This window comes from Amblyomma mixtum, chromosome 2, assembly GCF_055824585.1.
Source record: "Amblyomma mixtum isolate Tamu chromosome 2, ASM5582458v1, whole genome shotgun sequence".
Classification (NCBI taxonomy): domain Eukaryota; kingdom Metazoa; phylum Arthropoda; class Arachnida; order Ixodida; family Ixodidae; genus Amblyomma; species Amblyomma mixtum.
In genome coordinates, this window is record NC_143013.1 from 98,495,037 (window position 1) to 98,514,953 (window position 19,917).

At 48.3% G+C, this 19,917-nt stretch overlaps 1 protein-coding gene across 1 annotated transcript; it reads right to left on the reverse strand.

The window, feature by feature from the left end:
• Positions 1-9,533: 9,533 nt before the first annotated feature.
• Positions 9,534-19,883, reverse strand: LOC149360253 (serine protease inhibitor A3K-like). Its single transcript, XM_089567816.1, has 4 exons — positions 19,704-19,883; positions 15,361-15,546; positions 13,756-13,974; positions 9,534-9,722 (listed from the first exon to the last, which is right to left on the reverse strand). Exons 1-4 carry the CDS (start codon positions 19,881-19,883, stop codon positions 9,534-9,536), a joined length of 774 nt encoding a protein of 257 aa, XP_089423942.1.
• Between the last annotated feature and the right edge of the window lie 34 nt (positions 19,884-19,917).

The window sequence follows — 19,917 nt, forward strand, 5'->3', positions numbered from 1 at the left end:
GCCCGTCGATGTTCGGAGCTGAGCACTACTGGCTTTCGCATGCTAGGCTGCTTTTGCAGCAATATATGTTAAGCTCTTAAAATAATAACTGCACCATTAACGACCTCTCGACGCCTTGTGTTTGCCCATCATCTAAAGTGCGTACGTAGCGCCAAACGAGAGGACGACGAAAGACAGCGAACACCAAGTAACTGTTCATAACTGAGTAATAAACGCATAAAACATGGGGTGATAACAAAGAATGGTGCTGGAGCACGTTTTTGGAGAGCCTTCAGATAGCCATAATGATCTCTCAGACTAGAGATTGTGAGCCGATCGATATCAGATTATAAAAACATAGTCGAAAAGGAGCTCTTTTGTAATTGTTGAGCTAAACGGACGACAAGTCAATCTCCTGTAGTCGAGGGTTGGGCAGCATACCGTCTGGTCAGGTATCATGGTGATAAGGAGTACTGGTCAGTGACCAAGGTCAATAAAGATGAAATTTTTTTACATTTCGGGAGCACTACGGCTAAATTTTTCATTATGAAGCAACCGGCGCACGGATCCGTTCCTTTGTCGCACCGAGCAAGGTTTTTAATAATTTATCATAGATAGAATGCATGCAGAATTCCCTCGTTCCTGTTTAGTGTCTTAGACGATGTCTGTATGATAAGGGACTCAAGATGCTGCCGTGCTGATGTATTCTCTTCTCTTGTAAATATCTTATCTTCATCCCAGTCAATCTCGCGGCCGGTTTCTTGCACATGCTCCGCGATGGCGTTAGTTGTTAGTTTTTGGTTTAGGATGTCTTTCTAGTGCTCTCTCAGGCGTCTCCTGAAGTTCTTTGTTTCACCTATGTACAGTGATGAGCAATTGACTGCGCCGATTGAACTGCGTTGATTGAACACATGAAAGAAACCGCCGACAGTGTGCCCATGCGAATCGTACGTTGTCGAATGCCCCGTGAAGCACATGGGGTGACGCCTAAGTGGCGTCACCCCATATGGGTCAGCAGCCGAGCGCCATAACCACCGAGCCATCGCGGCGGCTGCCGCATTGAGTTGGTTTCAAGGCATCGATTAGGTTGAAGTCCCCCCCGTGGAGAGCCATCGGGCATTATGTCAAGATGAGGACTCTACAAGGGCACACTCGTAAGTACAGATTTTATGGAAAGCATTGAATGAAAATGTCCACAAATTGGGCAGTAACAGGAAACTAAGCTTCTGAAAAAAAAGTTGTTGTATCTGCAATCCATTTTTTTTCTTGCTTTCGATCTCGAGCGGATCCTAGTAGGTACCCGTATTCGCCTTTTATTTATGCTTTATGGTTGAGACCAATTCTTGAGGTGAAATATATTAGGCATCATACGAAGGTTTATACGAGGTAAAGAAAAAAAAGCCAGCTCACGCGACGTCATCTTAACTAGAGGAAGAAGTTGCTCGCGAATTATCACCGCTGCTTTTTAATATTTTGGTCAGTGACATCCCCATCCGTCCTGATATAAGTTTTTGTGTATGCAGATGACATAGCTTTTTTCGCCTCGGCCACGGATATCCATTCGCTTTACCAGATTCTGCAGGGATATTTGGATGCTCTTGGAGTTTCGTTGCAGCCTATTAATTTATCCCTGAATGTTAACAAATGTGGCACACTGGTATTTCCTCCAGACACGCCTTTGTACATTTCAATAGCCCATCACTCTAATCTGATTCCACAAGTGGAATCTGCTACATATCTAGGTGTTACCATCCAACCTTAGATTGGAGCCTTCATATCAAGAACAACTTGCGTAAAGGAGAACGCGCTCTAGGCCGGCTGACACGAATCGCCAATAAAAAGTTTGGGATGCGCCGCGACACATTATTGTTACTATACAAAGCTTATGTAAGACCTATACTTGAATTTGGTTGCACTTTGTTCTCTGGTAGCGCAAACTACAAGGCTTAACCCTTAATCTTACTGGAAAGGCGTGCTCTACGTCTCTGCCTTGGTCTCCCAAAATCAGTTTCAAATGCCCTGCTTTATCTCGAAGCCAGTATGCCCGATTTAATTTCCCGCTTTCAAATACTCACGGTACGAACTTTCCTCAGGCCGTTGGACGCGATGAATAATGTCAGTACTCCTATTTTTGTGTCTCAGCAGGCCTTATTTTTTTACCATCATTGGCCACGATATCAAATGCCACAAATTACCTTAACGCAGAAACTTTTAACCCCGATTGGTGTTGATCTCAGTTCTTTGCAGTGGGTTGACGACACGCCGGCAGCAGTGGAATTCCATTTTGACCACATCTTCCCATCTCATGCGAAACACATGCCCACAAACATTTTAAACGGCATTCTTTCTGGTCATATAGCGGAATTCCCCCATCATGTGGTGCTTTCTACTGATGCCTCCGTCAGCTGCCAAAAAGCTCCAGTTGGCATCTTTTCGCAGGATTTGGCATGGAGCTATTCTGTCCGCATCCCAGATCATATCCCCATATTCTTTGCGGAATTTTTGGCTCTTGGAATGGCCCTGCACAAAATTCCGTGTCATGTATCTCACGTTATCATCCTGGCTAATTGTTTGTCAGTTTTAGTCTCTGTCACAAAATTCGGCGCATTTTTGAAGCAAAGAAAGACAGCGCCGCGCGGACGCGTCTCGCTGGCGCGAGACGAACGGGGGAGGAGGAAACCCCCGCGGAGCGCCTAGCCTGTGTGCGTGTGCTCTCTCTCTCTTCCACCACCGCTCACCGCCACGGCGTGCGCCGAGGGAATGAGTCATGCACGCCGATCTCTCTAGAGTCTAGAACATCCGAGTCGCTTCTCCGGCTGACCGGGGGAAGAGGGGGAAGCCTCGCGTGCGCTAAGACATGTCCCCCTCCTCTGCACTCGGACGTCGGCGACGCCGCCACGACGGCGCCACGGTAGAACACGCTGGAACCTTCGCGAAACGACTCCTGACTCTGACCAATGAGGACGCGCGGCCGGCGAGAGAAAGGAAGGGAAACTATACGGGAGATACTGCGTGTATGTGCGCGCCTACTTTGGCGCGTACAACAAACAGACGTGGAAGCGAGCCTATAAAAGAAGGCGTTGACCGCTGTCAGTCAGTCCGGACCGCCGTTTAAGCTTCGTCGAAGCGCGCCCGTTCGACTCCCGGGAAAACACCACTCGGCCAGCATCGGACCAACGAGGCAACGGTCGCCAGTCTGCGGGACGGCATCGTCGTGGAACTCTGGTCGTCGGACTGCCGCAGTGCCCGGTGAACAAATTGTGTTTTGTTTGTTTACCTCTCTCTCGTGTGTTAGTGCACTTTAGGTGCAATATTGCCTCTGTATTGAATTCTCTCTCGAGTTTAACTTTGCACGAATTGCATTGTTTGTTAATCACTTTGTATGTGCTTGTACTAGTGATTGTGTAATCCTCTGTATCGTCTCTTTGCTGTATAAACTTTGTTTTGTTTGTGAACCTTTGGCTCCGACCCATTCTCGGGCTTGCGACCAGCGAAAGCTGGGCACCGAACGCCCAAAAACCTCTTGTCACTTGGTGGCTGGTCTCCGCTGAGCTTACCACGCTGAGTCGAGGGCATCTCCTTCGAGTCCGAGACCGCTACCCCCACACGCCCTAAGGGTGTCTGGGAGCTTCCCACGTAAAAGTGCGCGAAGTGTGGGTGACAGTCTCCCTTGAAACTTCCCAAAGATTTTTTGTGCCGCTTCCTGAGATTTTTTGTCCCGTCCACTTTAAAGGAGGTCCGTTTTGTCTGGGTTCCTGGTCATGCAGGCATTCATTCCAACGAGGTGGCTGATTATTTAGCAAGGTCAGCTCTTGACGGGCCAGTAACGCATCCCGTCCCGAATTTCAGTCTGCTGGCGGTCTCCAGGTTTCAGCGGTTCCAACACATATCAGCCAGGTTACGCGATCCCTTACTAAATACTACTGATTATCAGCACTTAGCGTATAAATGGAACGTCCCTTCGTGTAAAACCAGGCAGTGTGAGGTGTCAATGACGCGACTGCGGTGCAGGATTCCCAGTTTAAACTTATACCTATGCAGATGTGGGTGGTCACCGACAAACCTATGTGACTCATGCTGGGACGTTGAATCTGTCGATCATTTCTTTCTCTACTGTCCAAAGTCCGCACTTCAGAGAAAGATTTACCTGGAGGTCCCTCTCTCCAGGTTAGTAGGGCTCCCGTTATCTCTGCCAGTGTTGTTATCGTTCGGAGCGAGCGCCAAAGGATTTGCATTGGGCTCAATTTGTGGGAATGTCCATGATTACATAATTGCAACTGGTAGGTTGATTTGCTAACCTTTTTAAAAGTCTTGGAGTTTTTATTATTATTATTATTATTCTCGCCAAAATGCTCTTTGTTATTTCACTGCATATATTCTTCTGTCGTTTTTCATGAATATATTTTTCAAAATTCAAGTTTGGCTCCGATATTTTGTCGTAATCCTATGGAAATTTCCTTATTTATACCACTATACCTTGGCCAATCCCCCCACGTGTGTATGTGCCATTATAAAGAGGTGAATAAGAAGAAGAAGAAGAAGAATTGTCGGTCAGGCGCATTCTTCTTCTGGAAACCACTTATCCCGAATATCGATGGAGAAAGCAGCAGAACAAAGCGAGCCAGCAGCTTCGACTCTAGCACGCAAACCATCGATTTCGACCGAGAATGGTCCATGGCTGGCGCTGGTGCTGATTGGAGGGCTGGCGGTCATCAGCGCCTGCATGACTGCCACCCTTCCCGAGACGAGACGGCCGGTACCGTTCACGTACTACAAGAGGCCGTCACTTTTCGAGTACGCAACCTGTGAACTCATGCGCTGTGCTAGAGTCGGGCTTGCTGCGCGTAGGCTGCCTACTCCGCAGATTGAAATAAGAGTTTGAACGGGGTATGAAAAGACCTACTGCTCTCAAATATCCCTTTAGTGATCAAGTCATTACGAAGGCAGGACATGTAATGCGAAGGCAATATATACGATTGTCTTTAAGGGTAACGAACTGGATTTCAAGAGAAAGCAATCGTAGCAGGGCGTGACAATGATTCAAGTGGTAAACGAGACAAGGAAGTGTTCAGAGATAAGGGGGAGCAGCCGGTGCAGAACAGGGTAAATTGGAAGGATATGGAAGAGGCGTTCTGTCCTGCAGTGAACATAGCTATACTGCTGCTTACTATGAGTTCATTGCACCGAATCTCCTTTCGCAGTGTTCCAGCCCCATCCAGGGCAAGAGAGAGCGGTGCCGGAGGCAGTGGAGAGGCGTTCTACTGATCCAGCTTCTTTGGCCGTCACCGTTCACGGCACGTGGACTGGAGGTCTTCACGTCACACACCACGAAGAAACGTCAAGATGCTATGGCGCTTCTATACTTAACTCTTTCGGAACATTCCTTACGTGCACTGTAAAATATTTCGGCATTTACAGTCAGTGTTCTCAAAGAGCTCATGCGCACCAGTGCTCAATCAAATTTGATTTTTACTGTTTAGTAGCCTCTCAGGGCCGAGTGTTCTGTGCGCCTCTTCCTGCGTAGTGCTCAAGCATTGTGATTTTCTGCTAATCGAGTAGTTTTCTTGCAGTACATTACGTTTCCCTTATGTATTTTAACCTACCATAGGTGTGACTAAAAGAAGTACTCATTGTTAACGCCTGACAGCCGCACTTGTGTGCAGGCACGAGAACAGGTATTGCATGCAGTAAAGTCTGCTCCGCTGAATGAGGCGCCACGAATAGCAAGTGCGTGGCAAGTGCGTGGGCCTCCACAGGACCGTAGGCTTCCACAGCCGGTTTCGCCTACGTTCCTTCGTATTTAAGACTAGTCTTTTCAATTCTGCGTAGCAGATAAAGAGAAGCAGTGTTATTAAAGTATTCTATTTCGCTTCCGAATGCTTATTGCGTGATTTACTGCTCTCACACGCAAAACAAGAGGCGAGGTAAATATCTCAGCTGCTCTAAATAGCTGTATTTGAAGAGCTCCATCAAAATTCCTCAGAGGTTATTCACTTTGGTGTTGCCAAGAATGCGTAAGACAGGTTCAGTGCACAGTGCAGGACTGGATTTTTTTGGAGTACTGCCTTTTCCGTCTTGACCTCGGACCAGTAGCCATGAAATCAGAGTTCCAGATTATCTCCGGTGGCGTGATCCCTGCACTGGTAAAATTATGAGCTGCACAAAGAAAACTTGTCAGCTGCGATCTTCTTGTATTCTCTATATATCTGCATCTGGGCGCTTTTAACGGCGTAATCGGAAGTCTCAGCTAGACTAAAATTAACTGACGTACCTGACGTACCTGACGCGCTGCCATCCGTATGTATCCGGCGAGCACCGAGAATTCCGCGCTTACGTCGGACGCCACGCTCCCCTCTCCATTTCTCCCACAGACAGGCCTTTGCGCATTCTGGCTTCTTGACAACCTCATTCGCACAGCCGCTAATGCCGATGCGCCAGCTCTCGACATTGCTGCGAAACAATCTATCCCCCCTTGCATAATGGAGAACCAGAAAAAAATAGTGTGAAGCACTAATCGCGTGCCTACAACAGAGCAGTCTGCTCTCCTCTCTATTTTTCTCGATGGTCATAGAAAGTTCTGCATGAATTCCCATCACCGCGCACAGCCGTTTCAGATCATGCTGTTCACGGCGGCAGGCAGTCCCTGCAAACACACACACACACACACACACACACACACACACACACACACACACACACACACACACACACACACACACACACACACACACACACACACACACACACACACACACGCACGCACGCACACGCACACACACGCGCACGCACACACGCACACACACACGCGTACACGCACACACGAGCACACACGCACACGCGCACACGCGCACACACGCACACGCGCACACACACACACGCACACAGACACACGCACACACACATGCACACGCACACACACACACACGCACACACACACACACACGCACACACACACGCGCACACACACACACGCGCGCACACGCGCACACGCACACAAGCACGCACACACACACACACACGCGCGCGCACACGCACACACGCGCACACACACACACACACACACATACGCGCACGCACGCACGCACGCACGCACGCGCGCACACACACACACACACACACACACACACACACACACACACACACGCGCGCGCGCGCACGCACACACTAACTCGCTAACACTCTCACTCACTCGGGGGGGCGGGCGAGCAAATTCTGCCCTTGCGAACTGGAGAATCAATCTAGAATAATATAAAACCGGAAGAAGTTTCTTAAACGAGAAAGGTCTCTTCATCGCTCTTGAATTACCCCCACTCCACCATTGTAACCGCCGCGCTCCCTTTGCGTGTTTCGAACTGAGGCAGTCGCGTTGTCTCGGGCGCTGTCGCCTGCTTTGGGACGCTGGTCACACACGATTTGGTGTCTTCTTGCTTCATGTGTTACTGATGTCGGTGCTGCGACTGATATGATGGTGTTTGGTTCCGTGCTCGTAATCATCGAAATTGCGAAGAGTGCATCGCGACCTGCACAGATACATAGTCTACCTAATTTCAAGGGGGCAGATAAGGCTACTTTGAAGGGAACTTGAAGAAGCATGTTGTCATTCTCTACATCCACCGCTTATCACATGGGGTAAGACACGTGGCAAAGAGATATGATGTCAAAGTAGCCTTATCCGCCCCCTTGAAATTAGGTAGACTGTGCGGCATAGTGTTTCTCGATTTCTCGGCTCTCGGTTTCTCGGAAGCCGCCGCTGATTTCCGCGCAGTGGGTCGTGAACCGGCATTTAGACACTTGTTTACAAAGCTGTCATCGTGTTTGGCACGTACACACTACACAAGTCGGAGCATCGCGGTAACCGGCTATGCAACTGCATGTTAACTGAATGCTTTTGGGGTCGCTTATATTAGCATAGACATTGCGCGATAGTGGTTTGCTTCCACGTGTTTACATAAATGGTTTAGTTTGATGTGGTTTAAAGTCCCAAAGTGACTCAGGCTATGAGGGATGCCGCAGCGGTGGTCTCCGGAAATTTCGACCACCTGGGGTTCTTTAACGTGCACTGACATCGCACAGTACACGAGTCTCTAACATTTAACCTTCATCGAAACGTGGCTGCCGGGGCCGGGATCGAACCCGCGTCCTTCGGTTTAACAGCCGAACACCATAACCACTGAGCCACCACGGCGCCTTGTTTACATAAATACTAAACAATTTTTTTTTCAATTATCTACGATTGTAAGGTACATCGTGCATGCATTGCGTGCACTCACTTTGGTTTGGTTTGGTTTATTGGGGTTTAACGTCCCAAAGCGACTAAGGCTATGAGAGACGCCGTAGTGGAGGGCTCCGGAAATTTCGACCACCTGGGGTTCTTTAACGTGCACTGACATCGCACAGTACACGGGCCTCTAGAATTTCTCCTCCAAAGAAATTCCAGCCGCCGCGGCCGGGATCGAACCCGCGTCTTTTGGGTCAGCAGCCGAGCACCATAGCCACTGAGCCACCGCGGCGGCACACTCACTTTCAAAATAAAATAATAATCCTCCTGTATTGCGTGAGTAGTATGCACGGAATGATTGTACATGTATTGCGTAAATGAAGCACGACATGGTTTAGTAAACATGTCAGCTGCGCTGTTTCAGATAAACTTAACACCTCTGTTGCGTCGACACATATCTGCACAGTATGGAACGTTGTAACTAGACATAGTGTACTTCGAGACACCTGTGATTTAGACAAAGTAGCTGGAAGGATGAGTCAATAAAACAACAGAATATATGTTCTCTGTTCTGCCTGTTCAGCCTGTTCTGTTCTTACAATGGCCTAGCGCTGAGGTTATCATTGCTGACCGGCAGCGCAACCAATTTCAGCATGCTACAACTGCATTGAAATGGTACACAAAAACCAAAGTGAAGCGCCGCGCGCGGCCGCACTCAACGCAGGCGGACGATACATCCGCCCACCTCCCCTAGCGGGCCATATTTTGATCCTGTCCGGGCTTGAATCAGATGGCGTGCGAACATCCCCCCGCGCCCCCGTGTTTCGTTCGTCCATTGCCATGGAGATTACGCCGTTATTCTGCCTCCAACTACTATGAACATAAGTGAAGGAGGAATTGGAGCTCTCTAGTACGTGGCCAACGGGAGGTTTAGGAGCTTCTACAGCCGTGGTACGGTGTTCGATCGCCAGTGTTGCGTGGTACCCAGCGGTCATACAATACGTACATGCTGTTCCCTGGCATGTTCCGCGGTATTTTGGTATTTTGGTGCGAAATTCTTGGGAAATGGGTCTTTCACCCCGCCTTCAGTTTGAAGAAAAACTTTCGTGCCGTGCCACTATTTCGCCAGATGGCCTTTCGCCACAAAAGGTCATCATCACACAGACACGCACCAAATTCGGACTTCTGAGAGACTACAGTACGACAGTGGAAATTTTAACATAATTCAGCTATAACATGCGTAAATTATAATAATGACAAGAATCAAAATATACAACGTCGTAGATGAGACAGCATGAAGAGGTGGGTGCGCATAACGAAGTGCTGCCTCCCACCACTAGGCGATGCTTGGGCGGAGATTCTGGATGCAGGCGAGCAGCACGACGATGTCCATCTTGCGCACGCATAGCACGAATGGCTTGTTCACCAGGAGCTCCACGTCGGGCAAGGCTTCCCTGGAGGCACTGGGAATGTTGTCCACGACGCGTCGATAAGCGCGCGACACTATCGAGCGAGCATCTCCGGCCTGTGGGCAGGATAAGAAGGGAGGGATACACCAACGGCGTGAAGTTTTTGAAGCAGCAGAGGCAGATGTGAAGTTGCGTTGCTACAAAAATCTAGGCTGGAGACGTAAGCTAGACAGTTATCCAAGTAAGAGTTGCTCTGCTTTCGAGGTCTTCGGCTCCTTCGAAATGCCCCTTTCTCGCACTATCATTAGCGGCACAACTGTGATGCGAAGCATATTGTACCCATGCCAACCGATGGAAAAACGGCATGAGCATCTCCAAACTTTTAGCTTTGTCATAGCTAGTACGCCTTCGCCTCCGCTTAGCATGCTTGAACCTTTGCAGCGCTCTTTTGGAAGGCGACGGAGATTGGAGTCATTTCCCGAGTTAATTTTTGAAGAGATACAGCGGTACTCAAACTTTGAGCTCAAGGGACTCGAAGATCACTAAGATACCGCTAGCTTCCTAAAGCGACAAGCAGCGACAGCAAGTAGCGACATCAGGCAGTGTGTGGATGGCTGCCAAGCGTATCTTCAGAAAACTTATGCACGATGTTTAAGTAAGGTTAAGTGGCACCTACGTGATGCTGTGCCTACAATGCAAGCTTCTTTGAGAGGATTAGGGTTCCAAGTTAGAAAACTTCGCGAAATAGCTCATTTTTTTTTTCTTGCTTGAAAAGTTGAGTTGAGTTTATTGAGTTGAGTTTATTAACATTTTAGTTTTCAGTACAGAAAACTAAGGGCCGGGGACAAAAGGTACAATACCTGTACCTGGCTGGGTCCCCTGACCCCACAACAAAGTTGGTAGCGATGCACTCCGAATAAACAAATCATAAACTAACGAAGAAAAACGAACAAAGCACTTTGAGCGAAAACAATTTAGCATGATATTTGAAATTGTGCACAACACTCGTGCCAACATTCAAACAAAATAAAAACTGTTTTAGCAAAACCTTGTGCAGAAACCATCAGAAAAATACAGAATCCATCAGGAGAGACACTTATAATCAGTAATGTACAACAAATAAGTATGATAAACATAAATCAAATACAGTCCATTCCACTCAAAAGCAGTCACTCGAAAAGAAAGTACACATTATAGAAATTCACAAAAACCGTGAACCCAACTACAACCACACAATGAAAATTTCGCGCAAAAATCTTTTCAATGTATTAATAGAAGGATAACTGATAGCTTCAGCTAACACCGCTTCAGCTAAACCAAAAGCGACTGAGATCACTCACTAGAGCTCCACTCATACGCCTAGCAGTATGACACTGGGCAGCAGTTTCGCTCTAGCATTTCCGATCCGGATTATTAGCGCAGTGAGGGAACATTAACATATACCCCAAGCAGCAGAGGTAATGGGCCCTGTATTGGGAACGTGTTGGCGAATGTCGATCCGACAAAGCACCAGAGTGAAACCATTCATTTGCAATGCTGGTCAAATGTTTAGGGGTTGTATCCCGGCAGCGGCGGTCGCATTTCAATGGGCGAAATGCTAAAGGCCCGTGTATGTGCCTCGTCAGTTTGCGTTAAAGAACCCCACGTGGTCAAAATTATCTGGAGGCCTCCACTATGGCTTCACTCATAGCCTGATTCCCTTTGGGATGTTAACCCCTCTGAACCTTTTCTTTTCTGGCGGTTTTTGTTTTCATAACATGGCAATATAAGCTTTTACTTGCCGCTAGCAGTTGTTGCGCACTCCTTTGTTTGTAGTTAAAGAAAAATTCGTCCTGGTCCGGGGAATTTTTTTTAACTGCGAGGTTTCTGAGAAAGCTGTATAGACTTTCTTTGTAGTCGTATGGCTGCGCTTGGGTGGATGCCAATGAGTAATTACTCCTTTATTATCCATTTACAATAATGGGCCGAATACCTGTGCTGCTTCGACAAAGTTAGAAGACATGCTTTGTACGGTATTGTACTATTTCTCAAAACGCAGTGCGCCTTGTACAGCCGGTGCTCCTTTGAGACGTTGCGGACCTCGTTAGGGATTTCAACACGCGTCAACACTGCGGCCACAACTTTTCTGTGCAAAATATTCCATGTTAGCCTCCGACAGGCAATACCACAATATGCAGCAAGTCTCCTTTTTGTGCGAAAGCACAACTTCACGAGGTCGCACCGGTTCCTCTGATGCTTTATGGTGATCTTGGGTAGACCACATATAACAAATAAATAAAGTAAATATTCCCGCGACTAGGATTTCAACCCGCGGCGGCTCGAAGAGAGCAGCTTTGCAGGCACGAGAACGCTAGGTTACAGCATCTCTGCATAAAAGCGGTACTGTAGCATAGGCCTCCAGTATACATTGCGTAAATTGGCATTCACGATGAAAAAGTTGAAAGCGCGCATAACTGGCTCCTGGGCTCCTGGGGTGACTGGGCACCGAAATCGCTCTTTCAGGCATATGGCGGTGGTGTCCAACTACAAAATGTTTGCTTGCGTAAAATATTTCGGACTTAGCAATGCTAAATCACCAGCATTTATTTTTTTTTTACTTCACACCAGTTTCCGTATACTTGTGGCGAATGCCTTGTTACGAAGCTTTCATGCCTCGAAGCCTTATGACAGAGGTGCAAAAAGGATGCTCGCTTGAAGATATATTTCGATAATTTATCAAAACCTCTAGTATAAACGTTGGTGCTGGCGGATACGACATTACTGAGACCTGTAACGTATATGTTTTTGTTTGGTTTGTTATCACAGACACCTTGCTCCTTCGTCGTATATACATAGAAAACAAGTATTCAGCGCACCAGCCCCGACCCAAACGCGACCTGAAAGGCAAACGCGTGCGCATGCAGTCGATTCTTTAATGATGGCGCGCGGCCGTCGACCGGCTGCCGTGTCACCGTTTTATCACTACGACGCACAGCGGAACCAGTGACAATGAGGGCGTGCTCACAAGTCTTGCCTTAACGTTAACGTAATCTCCGAGGCTGTTTTCAAGGGCATGACGCAGCTGCCGTCGCAGTAAACGTGGTGCACAACTTCCAGCCCGAACTTAGATAACGAGGTTGCGCGCACGAAGCTGCATTTCACTGCTTCTTATGGGAACTGCCGTTGTGGTGTACGTGCACTAGAAAAAAAATGCGCACAGCAGAATAAAACAGCGAATATAAGTAGAAAACAGCAACGCTCATCCGCGTTCAATGGCTCCTTTTCGCGCACTGTCGTCACCGTGCGTGTTTTCGAACGCTATCTGTGCCAAAAAGAAAAAAAAAACAGGGTTTCTTATACGATCTGTGCGCTTGGCGCTAACTGTCCATAGTTATGGCTCGCTGCTACTTGTCGGCATACAATAGCTTTTTTACACAAGAACCACCGTTTCTACTGGAAAACCAGCAGGTGACCCTCTCGCTCCAAAGCGGCTACAAAAGAAAAGCCAGTCAGGCTAATGCCACAGGTACCAGAAGTAATGCGTGTTGGAAAAGTTGGTGGTTCATTATTGCAAAAACAGCGCTTAATAAGACGGGACAAAGAAGGAACACAGGACGTCACGAGCGGTCATGACTTCCCGTGTTCATTCTATGCCCCGTCTTATTATACGCTATTTTTACGATCACTAATCTGTATACAACTAAAGGGGTGTTATCCTCTTTGACGCACTGATAATGCATCTGACAAAGAGATTAAACCTTGGCCTCTGTCACAAAGCTGACTCCGAGCGGCGGCGAAGAGGCAGACAGCAGCCGGGGCTACGTGCTGCTCATGAGAAAAGCGTGGCAGACGGCAGCTTCACTGTGGAGGCAGGGAGGCGGGAACACTGGGTTCGCTATCTTATTCGTTACGATTTCACTGTTACGCGCGGTTATAAGATTCTGACGCAGCAGCTAGTCGCCGGTAGCGCGGTAATATAAAGAAATGTACCGCTTACACTTTGACAAGTTCATATATCAAGTTTTAACTGCCTCATGTCTCCTATAAATGCCTGCTTGTGTTTTACACCGGTCTCAAGCATGTTTTCAGTTGGAAATAGCACTCATGCCTTGCGTTTCTCTCCTGCTTTCTGCGTGCTCGCAGTGAGCCTTTCTCACTGCACGCACGCACCACAATATCCAGCCGCGCCCGGTGCATGGCCCAGGACAGCGGGGCGTGGGAGGTCGGGGTGATCCGCTGGAAAGCGGCGTCCCGGCCGAAAGCCTGCCGCACGCCCATCTCGCGCAGCACGGGCCCCAGGTTCGAACCGCTCTCGGCGCTGACCAGCGGCAGCTCAAGGACCACCCGGCGCCGAGAAGTGCGCAAGTCCGAGAACACGTGCTCCAGGACCTGCGAAAGTGGGCGTCGGTGCGCAGTCGTTTCACGGGCCAGCGTCGGGCCGACTTCGGGCCGCCACTGGCGACTCCGCGGTGTTTTTTGATCATTCCTAAGCTAAGTAGGGCAGACAGTTTTTTTTTACGAAGATGCTGAGGTCCCTGGTGAAAAACAGCGCAGGCGGACAATTCTAGCCCTTAGTTGCGAATAAAAATGACTGTTTTCAGGAGCACAGAGGGTGTAGGCGCCAGGTGAGCTGCGCATATCAGTAGAAGTGAGAACGTTTGTCTTTGTGTGCTCGAATGGTGTGGTTTAAATATATGGCATGAAATTTTGATTTGTACTGAGTTGATACGGGCAATGAACTTGTGCTCTGCACCGATTGTCGACAGAGCCTGTTGCGCTCCAGAGCAAGTATTGTCTCTTAAACTTAATTTTAGTTCTTACGCACAGCACTGCTGGAGCGGTCTAGACAAATGAACTGACCTCTTTACAGGGATAGGGATGCAGCTTGGAGCTTTTAGGTACCAACTGAGTCATCTGATACGTTGAAGCTTTTATGACTAGAACAACTGTGAAAGCTTGTGGCATTTCAAATAAGTACAGCGTTTCCAGTCACCCTTAGTCAACCTTGTGTGAGAACCTAAAAATGCAGAAGGCTGCCAAAATACTTTAACAAACATTCCTCTAGGCAGCACAATTTCTAATCATTCAAGCATCGTGTATCGAGTTGCTAAGTTCTTGGTCGCATTTAACTAAGCATTTTGCCGTGGTTTTCCTGTGCAGATATGTAACGTTGCAGACAAAAATATGGGCCACACGTGGAGTAGTGGACACAAGACGACGTGTTTTCTGTAAAAAGCTTTAGATGTTTGATGCATATGCACATTGTATTTACGTTTGCCCTTTTAGATCATGCCAGAGAACACTCATATTTACGAAGACGAAACGAGACAAAGGAGTTAGAACGTGCAGGCGTGGTCAATATTTTGTGCTTGAGTGTATGCCATGGAGTCGGTAAAAAGTATATGTTTTTTTTTGTATTGTGTCTGGAGTACTTGAGAAAGCAGTTTTTTTATTTTTCTTGCTTTTATAAAACATAGTGTGACACCCAACACAACATTAGTTAGATTTATAGCCACCTACAAGTGTACTTGAAGCTTTCTACCCACAGCACATTTGGACCTGCCAACGTGGTACGCTATGTCTACCTTAGGAAATGCGGCCCTCTTGGTCACTTCGAATTGAGGGGGAAAAAGAGATTTCTCTTTTTCCTTCTTTTTTTTTACATTTCATACAAGCCAGGATTTTGTTGCATGAAACTTGCTGCCAAGAATAGCGCTCCGATGGCAAAACAGCGTCAGAGCATTGGCACAAAACACGGCGGTATGAGGCGCCCACCTCTGCGGTGAGGTTGTCGCACAGTTCATCGATGCTCCCCGAGGGCAACAGCACGGTGACAGAGAAGGCGTCGCACGAGAGGGGCACGTCCACGGCCTGGAGGGAGGGCCATTGCAGCCGCGCGTAGCCGCACACGGCGCTGCTACGCAGCGTGGGCGTCGCTTCCACGTCGCCAAACGGGCTCATCTGTGGCACGCGCAGAAGGGCTGCGATTGTACTGGGACATCGGGCGCAGCCTATGTGGTCCCAAAGAAGGCCGATGGTTTATTTAACTGCAGCGCAGAAAGATGTGCGCTACCTATGAACACCAAACCTCCAACGTTCACTGCTAGAACACACGCAAGGAAGTCTTGCCAAGCCATGCTGCTGGAAAAAGCATCGGTCCTTTAGGAAGTATCGTGAAACTGTGCGAGGACAGGTAAACTGGCGAGGCATATACGGTGTTAAACAACAATCACATTCTTTTTTTAGAGGCCTGTAACGGCACAGTGGAAGTATCTTAATATCCGAACAAAAAAGGAAGACATAGACTGATTCTTCAACATTAAAGAAAAGATGGTGGTTATTGGAATTAAAGTGGAAAGGAGACGCGATCTAAAACTAGTTCAAGCATAAGCGCCATTATGCCACCACGAAAACAGTTGCTATTTTTATGATTTGAAATCAGCAATTATAATTCAATGCCATGGTAGGCGATATGTTCACAGCCGGGGAGACAGTTAGAAAAGGAGCAGCAGCGACCTGACGGCAGTGCTGCTCGTTTAAAATGGTATGTGGGTAATAGAACGTTATGCACAGGGCGCCATCCGTTACCGTGAATTCGCGATTATTTGCACTGCTCTAACCTTGGAGGTGCTCAATAGCATTTTGGCCACATTGGCCTCATTTTGAGAGAGGCAAATGCAAAAACTCTTGTTTGGTGTGCTTTCGTGAAAGACATGAGAGCGCAAAACAGGGACACGGAGGAGGAAGGGAACAGGACGAGCGCTGCATTACAACAAAACCGCCTTCTTTGTCTGCCTGCAATAGCTGCAGATCTTTCGCTCCAAAAAACGAAGCGACCTTCGCCGTGGAATCAGCTCGATGGCTGGGAGGGTTTGGATCCCTGACTGACCTGGTGAGGGTGTCCAAACCCTCCCAGCCATCGAGCTGATACCACGGCGAAGGTCGTTTCGTTTTTTGGAGCGAAAGATCTGCAGCTAGTGCAGGCAGACAAAGAAGGCGGTTTTGTTGTAATGCAGCGATCGTCCTGTTCCCTTCCTCGTCCGTGTCCCCGTTTTGCGCTCTCATGTCTTTCACGAATATGCACCAACAAGCCCAGCTTCAAGTACTTCTTGGTGTGCTTTATCAGGAATCGCTAAAGAACACCAGGGGTAGGAATTCATTCGAAAGCCTTCTCTACAGAGTCTGCCGCAGCCCATGCCCCGTTTTTTTGACATTAAGCCGCCTCTTTTCATAACACAACCATTGAGTTCTCTATTATCAGTGCCTCTCATGTCGTGCTAAATAACCGGCCCAGCCCTTTTTGTCTCTCTCTGTTGCCCCGTCCCGCTCTCTAGCTTCTCTGTCCCTATACTATTTCGCATGGCGAGGTAGCACAACTGACTTGAGAGGGTCATTACGGATGACCTGGAAATGAGGCGTTCGTTCTGCTCATACTGAATAGCGGATGTTCTTGACAGATGTGGATAAAACAGGAGGCACTAAAATACTGCAGCTTCTTTCTTACTGAGACTTTCGTTTCCTCATCGTGCACTTAAAGTCATTTGCAAAACACGCACCTTTTCGGTGACCGGATGCCTCCACGAAGCAGTGCGCACAGCGGCCGAGCTGAGGAGCACGATGCCCGTGTCGGAGGAGAGGGCGCAACGCTCGGGCAGGATGTCGCCGGTGACACCCGCACCGAAGCGGCAGTATTCGTTGGCCCTGCGTCTCTCTCCTTCGGCGTCCTCGCCGAAATCAGCCGCGTCGACGGACGTGCGGTAGACGCGTTGGCCGATGTTGCAGTACGATTTGTTCAGAGGGAGCGCCGAACCCACTAGCACCCTGCATCCGCAGATTAGGGTGATGGACACGGAATGACGCCCATGGTAACGTTTGGGTCTACTTTATGCGCACCAAAGAAAAGCAGCAATATTAACAGCTCCCAGAGAAGAGACATCGAATTCGTTGCAAACATGGCGATATGTGTATCGACTCAAGAAAGGAATTCGCCAACAATAACGAAACAACACATGCATTTTATTATCAAAACTGGCCACAGAAAACACACAGGGTAACAGCCATGTCGAGAAGAATGGATTCGTGAGAAGAAATGGTGTAACCAATTTACTAAAAATATCACTGCATAAATACCATCGATTTGTGTAATTTAAGCCATGCCTATCTCTGTGGGAACGAAACGAATCCATCATAAAAGTCACTGGGTGCTTCCGAAGTGAGTTCTACCCGGTGTTTTCTTCCTCAGGCATTCCTTAAATTTGATGCGTTTCGGTCAACTGCAGCTGGTCAAATCCTGACTAGTGCCACTGGGCGTCACTGTGGGAGTGGATGCAGGAGGGTTGCTTCTGCCATGAAAGAAAGCGTGCACTACAGGGAGATGATAAGAGTGACGCCAGGAGTGCTCACTTGTTGGCCATGCAGAAGAAGGGCTGCTCCTCCTCCAGCGTGGGCGCCCCTTCCACGGGGAACATGATGACGCGCCGCATGGCGGGGTGGATTAGCGGCAGACGTACCTGCTCGTTGCACAGGCAAAAGGATCATTAGAATGGAAAACGCAATCCGAGTGGCTGAACACGTTGTATTCTCCAACGTGTAGTCGTTACGGACCCCAAATATATAAAATGCACTGCCCCCAATGACCTTCATTTTAATACAAAGGTCAGTAAGCGCATCGTTGCTGAAATAGAGCTAATTTTCTCATTAGTAGATAGCTGTGTGTGGAAGCTTTTGCAGAGAAAACGCTTGCTGTGTGGTCGCTGTAAGTGGGAATGAACAGCTCATGATCTGTGGCGATTGTGGAATGCTGCCCGCATAGGCCATGAGCTTTATTAAAGACCATCTGAGGCAGGGTATCAGCAAAAGACATGTGAACTGGACAGCGTGTTTCTGTTCTCGAGATTGTACTATTGGTGGACACTTGATGGAGGCTTCCCTTTTCGAAAAGGTCATCCCTCAGGCGTGACGAACAATTTTCTTTTTCGCTTGCGCTCTAAGAGATTACCATATCTAGAAAATATTTACTTTCGGTAAAGAGGAGAGGGACGAGGACAGCAAGATCAGATTTCTCTTGAAGCACCAGTCAAGATTTTATCTTCTTCCACTTTCTCATGAAAGCAGTACACCTGCCATGGTGGTTTAGTGGCGACTGCGTTCGAGCTGCTGAGTGCGAGTACGGGGGTTAATACCATGGGCCTCAGCAGCCGATTTCCGATGGAGGCGAAATGCGAAAATTCCTATTCTAGTAGAAAAGAGAACACGTAAGCAAGGAAATAATTCCAGGATAGGTGCAGAACATCCATGGACGTCCATATGTTATTGAAGCTAACTTCTCTTTCTCTTGCTTGTTTTTCGAGCTAGGGAGCGCTCATTGTCTCTGCCTGCTTTCGTGGCTTGAGGTCCCCTTGACACAAACCCCTTTTCTGAACCTGAAAGCACGGTCCACCTCATTTGTCGCTTTGGTGTTTCCAGTTTCGAAGGGTTCCACCACTTCCTGCTCTCATCGCCAGGCTCTCAGCGCAGCCTGCAGCATGCTCTAAATACGTTTCTTGCAGTACGTATTTTTTTTGTTGTGCTTGACAGGGCCCCTATTCGCCTAGTCAAATGGGCTCATAAAAAGCACACGCTATGTAGCGTTTTGTATAACATGCGACATGGTCAAATGCTTGTTCCGTGGGGTGACGCAGCTTGGCCTTTGCGAAGAACGGAATTTCTCCTGAACCTGTGAAACTCTTGCGTGAGTATATATGCCTGCGCGAGAATTTTGTGCGCATGTACTTCGCTTGACATTTTCGTCCTCTGCTGGAGTAGCCTGCCTCGTAGATTAGTGGATAATATCTACAATTATAATTAATTTGTACTTCATTACCATTGTCCTGTGTCTCCTTCGGTACAAGAGGTGGCAAATGGCGTTGCATATTAAGCTGCTAGCCCTGTCATCACAAATATAATATACAAATGGTAGAAGAGTAGAATGGTAGAATGGTAAAAAAGTGCTTACAAAATACGCCCTGACTATGCGTTCCATGGGCTGCACGCATATGCAGAGGCTATAAGCAATTCAACGCCTCCCGAGCAGCGCGCTAGTGTGGAGGAGAAGTTAGGCCTAGAAAGGGTCGAGGTACCTCGAGTGCCTCGCCCAGTTCCCGCTCGGTGTCCTCCTCGGCTCCGGCGGTGAGCAGCGCCAGGGCCACCGTGGCGGCGTACGGTGACACCACCAGGTTCTCGCTAGCGCCGCAGCGGGAGTACAGACCCCGCAGGAGGTTGCAGCCCAGGACCCGCACGGCGCGATTCACGTCCACCATGATGGTCTCCTTCTTCTTCTTCTCTTTCGACAGC

Bases quoted from the DNA above. Each gene is read 5' to 3' on its own strand.
- LOC149360253 (XM_089567816.1), bottom strand. From the start codon at position 19,883: ATGGTGGACGTGAATCGCGCCGTGCGGGTCCTGGGCTGCAACCTCCTG. The intron at 15,547-19,703 runs GTACCTCGACCC...CGCGTGCCACAG, and splicing joins AACTGGGCGAGGCACTCGAG to ATGAGCCCGTTTGGCGACGT. The intron at 13,975-15,360 runs GTGGGCGCCTCA...CCACTTTCGCAG, and splicing joins GCGACAACCTCACCGCAGAG to GTCCTGGAGCACGTGTTCTC.